General features: G+C 22.8%; 2 protein-coding genes across 3 annotated transcripts; one reads left to right on the forward strand and one right to left on the reverse strand.

Annotated features, from left to right (window-relative positions):
- The first annotated feature begins 1466 nt into the window (after positions 1-1466).
- On the forward strand, positions 1467-2616 carry LOC122498382 (fructose-bisphosphate aldolase-like). The gene is made up of 3 exons (XM_043606075.1): positions 1467-1649; positions 1894-2213; positions 2281-2616. Exons 1-3 carry the CDS (start codon positions 1467-1469, stop codon positions 2513-2515), a joined length of 738 nt encoding a protein of 245 aa, XP_043462010.1. The 3' UTR covers positions 2516-2616.
- A 3089-nt stretch (positions 2617-5705) lies between these two features.
- LOC122498421 (ubiquitin-like domain-containing CTD phosphatase 1) lies at positions 5706-10492 on the reverse strand. 2 transcript variants are annotated; one of them, XM_043606138.1, is made up of 3 exons: positions 10367-10492; positions 6356-7030; positions 5706-6244 (listed from the first exon to the last, which is right to left on the reverse strand). In XM_043606138.1, the coding sequence occupies exons 1-2, from the start codon at positions 10415-10417 to the stop codon at positions 6416-6418; spliced, it is 666 nt and encodes a 221-aa protein (XP_043462073.1). In that variant the 5' UTR covers positions 10418-10492; the 3' UTR covers positions 5706-6244; positions 6356-6415. The 2 variants fall into 2 exon arrangements, with proteins under 2 accessions (XP_043462073.1, XP_043462072.1); XM_043606137.1 differs by having other exon boundaries at positions 5706-6249.
- Positions 10493-13183: the final 2691 nt, after the last annotated feature.

Consider the following 13183-nt stretch of genomic DNA (forward strand, 5'->3'; position numbering starts at 1 on the left):
TCTCAAAAATTCAATTATTTTTTAAAACTTTAACTGAAACTAATTTTTAAATCAATTTTTATTAGAAAATTCTACGAGAATTCAATTTATTTAAATACAAACATTATATAGATAATCTATTGAATTATTGAATGTTTCTTAAAATTTAATTCTTAGATACATAATTTTATCAACAAATTTTTAAATAAATGAATTCTTTGGGCGAATTTTAATAACACTTTTAAGAATAAATACATTTTTCGAGGAAATTGATTAAAATTGTATTAAAAATAATTGAAATTCTATAAATTAAGAACTAATTTTGAAAATAATTGAATTTTGTAATGAATTTCATTAAAATTTCTGAAAATAATTGAATTATGCCGAAGAATTTTGCTATTCTTTTATAAAGATAATTGAAATGTTGACAATTTTTATTTGATTTTTAAAAAACGTTTAAATTTCTGAGAAGAATTTTATTAATTTTTGAAAATAATTGAATTTTACAATGAATTTTATAAAAATTCCTAAATAGAATTCAATTTCGGCGAACAATTTTGCTGGATTGTATTTATATATAAAGATAATTGAAATGTTGTTTAAACAAATTTTTGAAAATAATGAATTTATGGATAGAATTTTGATGTTTATTAAGATGGTTGAATTTTTTGAAAGAAATGCGTTAATGTTTTCAAATTGAAACCTAATTTTAACAGAATTGAAAATAAATTATTGTCAGAAATAGAAAAAAATTTAAGGTTTTTTTAGAATTCGTGATAATTTTATAGTTTATGAGGCAAACAAAAAAAACACAAAAGTTGAGAACTTTCTTTTAAATTTAAAAAATTTAATTTTCTCTAGTACTTTTAATAAAAATCCCTCACTTTTTCCTGATTTCCCTGATAAATTCTATTTTTCCTGACTTTTCTCTGAATTCCCTGATTTCCCTGACCTGTGGCAACCCTGAAAAGAATATCAATAATAAACAGAAAAAGTTTAACAAGAAAAATTATTTGATTCAATTTGATTTAAAAAAGCTGAAATGAAAAGAAAAAGTAAAAAAATCTTTAAAATAAATCTAATAATATAAAAACATTAACTTACCAAACGCATAAATAAAATACCTATATGACATTTTAAAAAACAAATGAAAAATCTTTTTACTTCTGTCAAAATTTAAAACTGATTTAAAATTTTCTTGTTCCAAAATTGTTTAATAATGTCGCTAACATTAAAAGATTGTCAATGCGAAAATAAAGTAAGTTCTTTAAAATTTTTATACTCCAAAAAATATTTTTAATTAAACATATTTATATATAAATGTAACAATCAACTTTATTAATTAATTAATTAATAAGCTTCTTCATGATTTTTATTGTGTCCAAACATCAGATTATTTTTAATTTATTATATACAAATTAATTTTTGTCTTTTTTCTGTTTTACATAAAAAAAAAGGATTCAACAAATGCAATGGAATTTACAAAAATGGAACCTGCACTTTGTCTTGAATTAAAAACAATTGTAAAAGCTCTAAGCATTCCAGGAAAAGGGATTCTAGCGGCTGACGAATCGCCCGCTAGTTTAGAAGAGAGATTTCTAAATATGAATTTGGAAAATACAGAAATTACTCGAAGAGATTACAGAGAAATGTTAATTTCAACTGAAGAGGTTAAATTTTAATAAACCGAAATTATTTTACTTATATTTAAAAGCAGATTGAGCATTGTATCGAATTGTTGCGGAAGCATAGATTTTTGATGCGGTTATTATAGTATCAATTTTAACATTTTTTAAGAAAATGTTACAATTTTTTACAATAATTTTTATTTATTATACGTTTATAAAACTACATTTTTTGGGATTAAAGAAAATTAAATTATAAATATTTAAATTTATATACGCGTATATATAGGCAGAACTTAGTCAATATATAAGTGGAATTTTATTTCACCACGAAACTTTGTATCAAAAAACGAGTAAGGATGAGCAATTTATTGAATTTTTGCGCGAACAAAATATTATAATTCCTGGAATAAAAGTCGATAAAGGTTTGGTGCATTTATTTGGAACCGAAGGAGAAAATGTAACTCAAGGTTTAGATGATCTAAAGGCAAGATGCATTCAGTATAAAAAAGATGGATGTCATTTTACAAAATGGAGATGTGTTTTTACTATTTCTGATAATTTACCAAGTCACATGGCTATTGAAACCAATTGTCATCTTCTCGCAAGGTATTTATAATGATAAAAATTTTTTTTTTTTATTAGTTATTTTTTATTTTTATTTTTATTTTTATAGATACGCAACAATTTGTCAAAGTGCCAGATTGGTTCCTATTGTTGAACCCGAAATTTTAACTGACGGTAATCACTCAATTGAAAAATGTCAACTGGTTCTAGAAGAAATTCTGTCAACTTTATTTCATATTTTTCATAAATATAATGTTTATTTGGAAGGAATTATTCTTAAACCAGCAATGGTTCTGCCAGGAAACAAAACCGAAATTCGCAGTCCCAAGATAAGTTTTATTTGAATAAAATGTTTAATAACAGGGTTGCACAGATCAGAGAAGTCAGGAAATTCAGGGAAAAGTCAGAGAAAGTAGAATTGGTCAGGAAAATCAGGGAAAAGTCAAGAATTTTTAGTAAAAGTATTGGAAAAATTAAATTTTTAAAATTCATTAGAAAACTGAATTTTTGTGTCTATTGTTTGCCTCAAAAACTATATGAAATTAATACGAATTCTAATATATATAAAACTATTTATTTTCATAAATAGATGAACTTCAAAAGGTTTTAATTTTAAATTTTACAAAACTTCAATTTTGAATGAATTTAATTAAAAATTTTTAAAAACTTAGATTTTTGGAAAATTTTAATAATTCAAATTTTTCTGAAATAAGAATTTTAGTTAAAAACACTAAAAAAAATTAATTTTGAAGATACATGTGATTGCAGAAATTCAATTTATTTTCAAAAATTTTTTTTAAATTCTCCTCAAAATTTCAATTATCTTTATAAATATAATAAAATTCTTCTTCAAGATTCAATTATTTTCAGAAATTTTAATAAAATTCATTACAAAATTCAATTATTTTTAAAAATTTTAATCGAATTGATGGCAAAAATTCAATTATTTTCATAAATAATAAAATTCAATTATTTTCAATTATTTTAATAAAATTTATGACAAAAATTCAATTATTTTCAAAAAATTTTCTTAATATAATAATTTTCAATATTCTACTATTTTAATAAAATTGCTCAAAAGTACATTTAATTATTAAACAAAAATTTTAAGAATATTCTACACGAACATTCAATTATTTTCAAAAAATATAAAAATTTCACAAGAATTCAATTATTTAAAGTAGAATTTGCATAAATATTTCCGAAAAAAACCAATTGTTCGAAACTTTTTTCATAAAATTCTTCGCAAAAATTTAATTATTTTTATAAATAATAAATCTCATTGCAGAATTTTAATTATTTTTAATACAATTTTAATTGAATTCCTCGAAAAATGTAATTGGTCTTAAAAATGTTATTAAAATTCATCAAAAGAATTCAATTGTTTAAAAAAAATTTTTTTTAATTCTATACGCTCATTTAATTATTTTCATAAATAATACAAATTTCACTGGAAATTTAATTATTTATAAATTTTTTTATAAATTTCTTCACAATATAATTCAATTGATTATTTTCATAAAGAATCCATTTTTTATAAGGATTCAATTATTTTTTTACATCATAAGATTGTTTTTAATAATTCAATTATTTTTAATACAATATTAATATTGAATTCCTCGTCAAATGCATTTATTCTTAAAATTTTTTTTAAAATTCGTTAAAAGAATTTAATTTTAAGAAACATTTCAATTATTGAATAAATTTTTTATTTTTATATTTAAATAATTGAATTCTCTTAGAATTCTTTTAGTAAAAATTAATTTAAAAATAACTTTTAGTCAAATTTTTGGATAATAAATAATTTAATATTAAAAACATTATAGGACGAATTTTTAGAAATAATTGAATTTTGAGAAGGTGTAAAATTAAAATTGTTAAAAATCTGAATTTTTCATAGTTTTTACTAAGAATTCTGTATAATTAATTTTTTTGAAATAAGTTTGAAGAACTTTTCTTAAAAACATTTAAAATAATTGAATTTTGAGGAAAAATTCAATTATTTTTAAAAATATAAGTAAATTCTCTATAAAAATTCAATTGTCTTTATTAATAACAAAATTCTCCTCTAAACTTTAGTTACTTTCGAAAATTGTTAATAAAATTCATGTCAAAAATTCAATTATTTTCAAAAATTTTTCTTAGTTTAATGATTTTAAATATTCTACTATTTTAATAAAATTTTCTAAAAATATTTAATTATTAAAAAAAAAATGCAATAAAATTCTACAGAAACATTTAATTATTTTCATAAATAATAAAAATTTCACTGGAAATTTAATTATTTACAAATTTTTTATATAAACTTAGCAATAATTCAATTATTTTCACAAATAATAATTCTAGTAATTATTCTAGTAGAATTTTTTAATAATAATTGAATTAAAAATGAATATTTTAGTTAAAATTTTAATAATTAATAATATTAAAAGCATCATAGCATGGATTTTTAGAAATAATTGAATTTTGAAAATTAAAATCTTTGAGAATCGAAATTTTTTATACTTTTAACTAACAATTATTAATTCTGTAGAATGATTTTTTTTTAAATAAGTTTATTTCAGTTTCTTTTTAAATTATTGGAAGTTTTTATTTTTTTATATTATATTTTATTAAAGAATTTCCGAATATTAATCGATTTATTATTTATGAAAATAATTGAATTCTTGCAACGAATATTATTATACATTTTTTTTAAGTAATTGAATTGTTTTGAGAAATTTTATTAAAATAATAGATTTTGAAAATATTTGAATTTCAGCAAAGTACTTCATTATTTATTGTGAAATATAATTGAATTCTTGCAAAAAATTTTCCAATGCTTGAAAATAATTACATTTATCAAAGAATTTATTCAAAATGGTATTAAAAATAATTGAAATCTTATGAAAAATTTTACTATAAATGAAAATATGTAATTGAATTTTTAGATTGAATTTTATAATATTTTTTTAAATAATTGAATTTATGCGTGAAAAATGTTATTACTTGTAAAAATAATTGAATTCTTGTGAAAGGATTTTATTAGAATTTTTGTAAATACAGTGACGATTTTTTAAAAATATCTAAGTGACTTCTGTAAAGTCTTATTCTTTTCAAAATTTTATCATCTTTCAAAACATATACCTACCGAAAAAAATTTTAGTTTTCATAAATTTTATTTTCAAAAATTTTTTTCATTCCCTTGAAAATGGATGGACTCACAATTTTAGCCGGTATTGTAATTTGATTTATTTTGAGAAATTTTATGGAAATTTAAATTATTATAAAACATGAAGAAGTCGATTACTCCGAGTCGAAGATTCGGAGTGATCGATATCTTCATGTTTTATAATAAATAATTATTTTTATAAGTTTTCACTTTCAAAAGGTTTGAATTCAAAATTTTTAAAAATCTTCATTTCTAGGGAAAAATAATAATGATTAAATTATTTATTTAAAAAAGAAGTTATTGATGTTTTCGAATTTTAGGGTCAGGAAAAAAGTCAACATTTTGTTTGGAAATCAGGGAAAAACAAAATAAATAACTCCAAATGAATTATTAATAATTATTTATTAAAAGTTCCTATATAGTGATAAAATTATTATTTGGCGCTTATCTTAATTTTCAATGAGAGTGACAAAATTGAAAAGTTTTGTTCTATCTTCAGTTTAATTAAACAGGTGGTTGCCGAATACACTATTGCAGCACTTTTAAGAACAGTTCCTGCTGCAGTTCAAGCCATATTTTTTCTCAGTGGAGGTCAGAAGGATTCAGAGGCATTCTCAAATCTCAATGCAATTAATCTCTTCAATGCTAAAAAACCGTGGACTCTAAGTTTCTGTTTTGGTCGAACTCTTCAGGTAAACACAAGATTTAATTATGATAAAAAGTTAGTAATGAATTTTGAAACTATACTTCAAGTTGATTTTTATATAAAATTTATTTAAACAGAAACTTTATTTAAACAAAATTTAAAAATAGAGTTAATTTAAAATTTAGAACGAAGCGATGAAAGTTTGGAGTGGAGAACGTAATAACATTTCCAAGGCTCAAGGAGTATTTTTGAAGAAAGCACAATTTGCTTCACTGGCTTCTCTAGGAAAATATGTTGAAAATTAGAATATGTATTACTTTTTATTAATTTACAAAAATTGTTTACTGTACTTGTTGACTAAATGCAATATTTAATAAAATAACTTACCAACACCAGAAATTTTGCCTTATTATATTACGTAGATATAATATTATGGTCTGTCCTCTTTTAAATACCCCTTTTACAATGTACATTTGGACTTTTAAATTTTTCAATTCTGTATTTCTCCCATTCATTGTGATTTAAAGTTTGAAAATTATTGACTTGAGCAATGAACTCCAAATAATCGGAAATCTTCAAAAGTTCCCGATCTCTGTGTATATTAACGTGGGATTTTTTAAAAGGTTTTATCCAAAGACCCGACTGTCGATTTAGAATGAAATTTTTCGACAAATCATCCACTATAATTGTATTCATCGATGAGTATTGTTTATATTTATTCCAAATTAGAGAAAGAGGTTTTACCAAAATATGTTTATCGTCGATAACAGCCATTGCTGAGAGATCTAAGCAAAAGGCAATCTTATAATTAGGATTGTCAATTGCATTTAAAAATTCCAATTTTCTTCTGATATGTTGCATTTCCGTTGCTGACCAAATGACAATATCATAATTATTGTAGGCTCTCGTTAAAAATTCCTGTAGAAACGGTCTCACTAATTTATGATCAAGTAGAGTATTGTCAATATCAAGAACAAGTAATTTTTTTCCTTCACGGAAAGAATTTAATTCTTCGATATTGTAGTTTGGTATATTCTTCTCGAACGATTCAATACATATGCACTGAAAGTTTAATTTTTTTTTATAATTATTAGATCACCAATTTTTTGTATTTTAAACTTTAACTCTAATTTTATAGTTAAGGGGTTAGACCACCCTGAAACTTTTTCAAAAGCAAAAAAAAATCGAATTTTTTTGCTTAATTTCAAAGTATTAAGGCTTAGGAATAATTTATAACAATCGCGATGCTAATATACTTTTTACAAATTTCTCCTTATAAAATTCCATGATTTTTCCATGATTTCCAGGTGATAATTTGAGACTTTTTCGACTTTTCCTCCAAACATTGCAACAAAATACCACAATTTTTAGTAAAAAACTGCTACTTATTTTGATGTTTATAATGCAAAAAATAACTACAGTAGAGACTCCATTATCCGGACTAATGGATGCAGGCACTTGTCCGGATAATCAAAAATCCGGATAATCGAGTAAAGTACGAATTAAACAAATTTTTTATTCATAATTTTATGTATTTATTTGCATATGTATTAAAATAAGACTGAAATAAACTAAAACTTTTAAAGTCAACATTAATAAATATTTAGTTAGAAATATTTCAAAATATTTACATAAACATTTTCTTAAAATAATTAAAACACTTTAAAACGCAACATTTCGTGTAAATAAATTTAAAATAGAAGTTAATTAACGGCTTGAGACCTTGTAAACTTTATATTAAAAAAAAAATTTGTAATTTTAAATTTGTCCGGATAATCGAATATCCGGATAATAGGGGTCCGGATAATGGAGTCTCTACTGTATAAACAAATTTTTCAAAAGTTGTTTTTGAATAGTTAAAATTTTGTAAAATTTAATTGAAAATAATTAATTTATTTCAAGTATATTGTTACAATTTTTGAAAATCAACTTTTGATGAATTTTCATTGCAAATTTTGAAAATAATTAAATAATAATAATAATAATAATATAAAAAATATATATATATAAATATATATATATATATATTAATATATATAATAATAATAATTAAATAAGCTTCTAATTTTTTAAAATTCAATATTTTTAATGTTTTCAATTACATATTTCCAAAAATAATAACATTTTAGAATTATTTTTAACATTTTGGAGAAAACAATAATATAATGTTCAAAATTTTTAATTAAAATTCATCAAAAAAATCATTAGTTTTTTTAAATTATACAAAAATTCTATTAAGAAATACAATTATTATTTTCGAAAAATTACATTAATAAAATATTTTTAAAAACTAAAAATTAAAATATTTTTGAAACATTTTACCAAATTTTAATTGTTTGGAAATTTTTCAAAATTGAAAAACTATTATCGTTCAAAAATTATTTTAAAATATTAAAAAAAAAATTAATTGTAAGAATTTTTTTAATATAATTTTTTGAAAATATTAAACATTAACAACTTAAGAAAAAACTATGGAGAGTCACAATTATTATAAAAAATTGAGTTTATGTAATTAAATAATTGAATTCTAGAAGAACTTTTAAAAAATTATTTAAATTAATTGATTTAGATATAAAGTTTAGTTGAAAATTGTAGAAAATAATTAAATTCAGGAAGGGTTATAATATTCTAATTTTTAGAAATTATTAAAATTTATAAATTTTACTCATTTTTCATAAACATTCATATTTTCCTACTGTAAAAATATTTTTGTTATAGGGAAAGTAATTTTAATGTCAGTAAATTGTTTGGGAAATTGATAATTTGAAACTTGTGACCATCATAAGTAATAAAGGAGCGCGAATTTCAATCACACGGTTACAACAAAAACTAAAAAAGATCCATGATCGGATGATCCGATTAGAAATTTCATGAGATTTCCATGATTACATAATTCAAAATGACATTCCATAACAATTCCATGATTTCCAGGTTTTCCATGACTTGTAAAAACCCTGTTAATATATTCAAATAATTACAATAGATATGACCGTCCGTTAGTTCGAGAAGGATGAAGAAAACACACATATCCTTCTTTAAATCGTTTTTCCGGCTTTGGCCTTTAACCTAAAGTCATTATTGTTGACGGACTTTAACTCACATTAGATTCATCATTAAGGGGCCGTTCAAAAAATACGTAACGCTATTTTTCGGAAATTTGGACCCCCCCTCCCCCCATGTAACGCAATGTTGTATACATTAGCGCCATTTTTTCTGCTGACCGTAACAAATAGCTTGACCCCCCCTCCCCCCTAAAGCGTTACGTATTTTTTGAACGGCCCCTAATCTACCTTCCCAACCCTGCTTGAATCTTGGGATTCACAAAAATGGCTAAAAGCAATAAGTGAAAATAAGGAAAATAAGACAAAATGAATAGCAGGTAAGTATATAGGTTAAATTAGTAATTTTAATTTTTAACAACATATAGCACACAGCTGAATATATGTAATTTAATTCAATAAAAACTTAAAAGTTCCAACCCTATACTTAATAGTTTTTTTCCAAAAAATATTTCTTCCCGAATGCCTTATATATATATTCATGCGGTCAGGGTGGTCTATTTTTCTAAAAAAAAACGCCAAAATTAATAAATAATAAATTAAAAGTTATTGTTAAAATAAACAGAGTATTTAACTATTAATAGTAATAATAATAATAAAATCCTCAATAAATAGTCTAAATATAATCAATTAATCGTACAATATACATAGTGTGAAGTTTGTTGTGATGACCGTTCGCTTTATAAGTATTGGAAGATTTGCCGAATTTTTGTGTGCAACTTCAAACTCAAAGGCACTCAAAGGCTTGTTGATCAGATGATTAGAGATAACTGATGTCTTAACAAAGAGTCAAAAAAATTACACTACAAAAAATTTGGCGCTGCTCTACTTACATCAGCTATTATCTCAACAATTTTTCCAAGTAATTTTAGATTTAAAAAAATATTTTAAAATATAAAGAAGACATATATATTAATTAATTGTTTCGCCTTAGAATCGTGGTAATTATTTTGCTCTATCAACAAACTTTATAAGAAAAAGAACAATAATAAGTTTTTAGAAAACAACACCACCTCATTGAAAACAGTCAAGTAAAAGTCATTTGATGTTTCAATTTCTATAAATAAATTTTTAAAATTATAGTATAAATTTTTGAAAAGAAGTTGTGAAAGGCTTTAGGTGTGTTATAACGCTATTATATAGTGAACGAGTTGACGAGACACTTAGACACTATTTATGCAATTTCTGTCAGATGACATGTTTATAAACAAGGGTAAATAATTAAAGAGAATTGTTGCACTTGCCCCACTCTATACTAATATAATATTTACAATGTATATTATTTTTTATATTTTATATTATTTTACCAGAATAATAAAAATTAGAGATGAAAACTTACAGATTTAAGCAGCAGGTTAAGCAAAGCAAAGTAAAATAGTCGATTATTCATTGTGAAGACGTTTTATTATAATAATAAATACAGTAGAGTGTTTTTGTTCCATATACATATACTTTAACGCTCTTATATTTATATAGAAAATTTTATCAATAATTTCCTTCTTAATAAAAATGTTCCAATTTTTATTAATCTTCTTATATTAATACATACCAAAAGCGTTGGGAGACATTTAAAAAATGATTAGGCACATAAATCTTTATATTTGTGTTAATCAATTTTATAAATTGCGTATATAATATAATTATAAACTAAATAATGACGCACGAGAATAAAAATTATTTTTTTCTTCATAACCAACTATTTCTTTGATTAAAATTAAAAGTATAAATTTCTTATTTTCTTCTCACTGTTATCACTTATAATTCGATACCTCCGCATGCAAAGAAATCATTATTTATGTTGCTCCTCTAATATACAGCCGAAACCTCATTTTTTCTCCTAAAGTTTTGTCATATTTTTTTTATACATTTTTTATTTAAAATTCAACGTTTGCAATGAAATCTAAATAGAATTTATAATTAGTCGATATTGTGAAAATATTTTATATTAAAAAAAAATCATAAATAAGGTACGTTACGAAAAAAATCCCGTTCGGCTGTTTTAGAGCAACATAGGTTACTTATTTGCATGGAGGTAACAATAAATTTCATTAGGTATATATGAATGTAGAAGAAATAATTTGTAAAAATAAAAAAAAATTAAAATTTTCAAAATAAGAAGAGAATATTAAGTTCTACGTTGGTATATTTCTATATTCGTCAGCGAAAAAAAATATACACATGTTTCTACAATATTTTTACAGTTACATTTTTTACCTGCTACGCATGTGAATATAATATTTATTCTAACATCTCCTTTGAAGATTATTATTTAATTTTTAGTAACATAAAAAATATAAACAATTAAATTATCAAACCAGTTATTTATTAATTAATTTATTTCTTCATAAGACGTAGCTTTTCGTTATTATTTATAATATACTTGATGTATAGAGCAAAATGCGAATTTGTTAATTTCCATTTAAAATTTTTTAAACATTTGTTTAAACAAATAAAAACTTTTTTTATAGTAATAATTAGTTTATAGTATTTATACAATATTTTTGTCTTGTTTTATAAAATATGTAAACATATAGGTAGAAGTCAATATTCTAGTTTAGAGCTTATTTGTATCGGATAAAATTAATTTTTTTTTATTTTTAACGATGAAATTCGAATAATAAAAATGTTTTTAAAAAAAGAAACATCTTCACGATGAGGTGCCAATAGCCTTAGCAATGAAATTCTAATGATGAAGCTTTCAATGTCAAGCAAGGTGCCCTTGACTGACCTTCAAGACAGTGATTCTCAAGTAGATGCTTATGTGCCAACAAACGTAATTCATGAATTTCATCACTCGTCGTGTTGGTCGATGAATTGTCATCCCTCCTTTTGAAATCAATTTAAAAGCCACGTGGTTTGCTCTCAGGGACGTAGTCACTTTTGTGATGATATAGCAAATAGTCCGCATATATATTGTATATGTGACCTGTGACTGACGTATTCCATAAGGAAACTTACCCTGCAAAAAATTGTAGGTTATGTTTAGAAAAGTTTTTGCTTAATTTAAAATTCATTTTTACTTATCTGAAGTCAAAACAATTTTTTATTTATTATTATCTACTAATAAATTAATAAAATAATATTTTTGACATAAAGTAATTAAAGATGAATCTTTAATCAGGTGAAAATATTTCTAAACCTAACCTATAATTTTTTGATTCCTAAAATCCCTAAAATTCTAAGGTTCCTTAATAACCTTAATAAAAGCGTCACATACATCGTCGGTTTTGGGTGCAAAAAGGTGTTTTTTTATTTTAGGTTGTCAGTACAGAATAATAAATTTGAAGAAAAGGTTAAGCTTCTAGACAAATACTTTTTTATTATTATAGTTTTGTAATTTATTATTATATTTATTTTTAGAAAATAATTATCACAATGACACAAAATTAACAGCAATTTCTTGATTTTAGTCTTTAATTTATTAACGTCATATTTTTCAGAAGAAAGAAGTTGAATCGCAATCGCAAAGGGAAGGATAAGCAATATACCTATCATTCTCTAACTCATTCTTCCGTTTACGATTGCGATCCCGATTCCGGTTACGTTTTTCTTCTGCTTTGGCCTTTCCACGTTGACCTAAAGTCATTATTGTTGACGGACTTTAACTCCAATTAGATTCATCATTAAGCTACCTTCCGAACCCTGCTGAATCTTGGCATTCACAAAAATGGCTAACAAGCGAGTGTTTCCTTTTAAATCAGGTCCTTTAATCGTTAGCTGAAATAGTTTTATTGTAAAAGAAATCCTTTAAATATAAAAATGTTAGAAGTTTATTGCAAAAAAGAAAAACGTTTAAATATAGTAACTGATTTCATATTTGATTTTTAAATGAAATCCTTTTATCCCAAAAGGATATAGTCACTTCACGTGTTTTTAAGTTCGTACGTTAAACAAATTTTTTTCCAGTTTGTAAACATAGAATATTTTGTCCTTATTCATTTATATAGCAATTCTGTTTATACTCCTTTATATTATTTATTATAGAAAATTACATTACCTTTCATTTATTTCGAAATTATTAATGAGTGACGATCAATTAAAAAAATGTATAACTTCTATATCATCGGTTTAAAAAATTCTAATTGGAAAATTTGAACAAGAAAAAAAATTGATTTTAATCATTTAAATTTGAATAAAGCGAAGGTAATTTGCACAA

Source organism: Leptopilina heterotoma, unplaced genomic scaffold, assembly GCF_015476425.1.
Source record: "Leptopilina heterotoma isolate Lh14 unplaced genomic scaffold, ASM1547642v1 Lhet_15, whole genome shotgun sequence".
Lineage (NCBI taxonomy): Eukaryota > Metazoa > Arthropoda > Insecta > Hymenoptera > Figitidae > Leptopilina > Leptopilina heterotoma.

Excerpts from the sequence above, each read along its gene's own strand:
- LOC122498382 (XM_043606075.1), top strand. The coding sequence starts at position 1,467 with ATGGAACCTGCACTTTGTCTTGAATTAAAAACAATTGTAAAAGCTCTA. Across the intron at positions 1,650-1,893 it reads TGTTAATTTCAACTGAAGAG|GCAGAACTTAGTCAATATAT; the intron begins GTTAAATTTTAA and ends GCGTATATATAG. Across the intron at positions 2,214-2,280 it reads AATTGTCATCTTCTCGCAAG|ATACGCAACAATTTGTCAAA; the intron begins GTATTTATAATG and ends TTATTTTTATAG.
- LOC122498421 (XM_043606138.1), bottom strand. The coding sequence starts at position 10,417 with ATGAATAATCGACTATTTTACTTTGCTTTGCTTAACCTGCTGCTTAAA. Across the intron at positions 7,031-10,366 it reads TTAACCTGCTGCTTAAATCT|TGCATATGTATTGAATCGTT; the intron begins GTAAGTTTTCAT and ends TTAAACTTTCAG.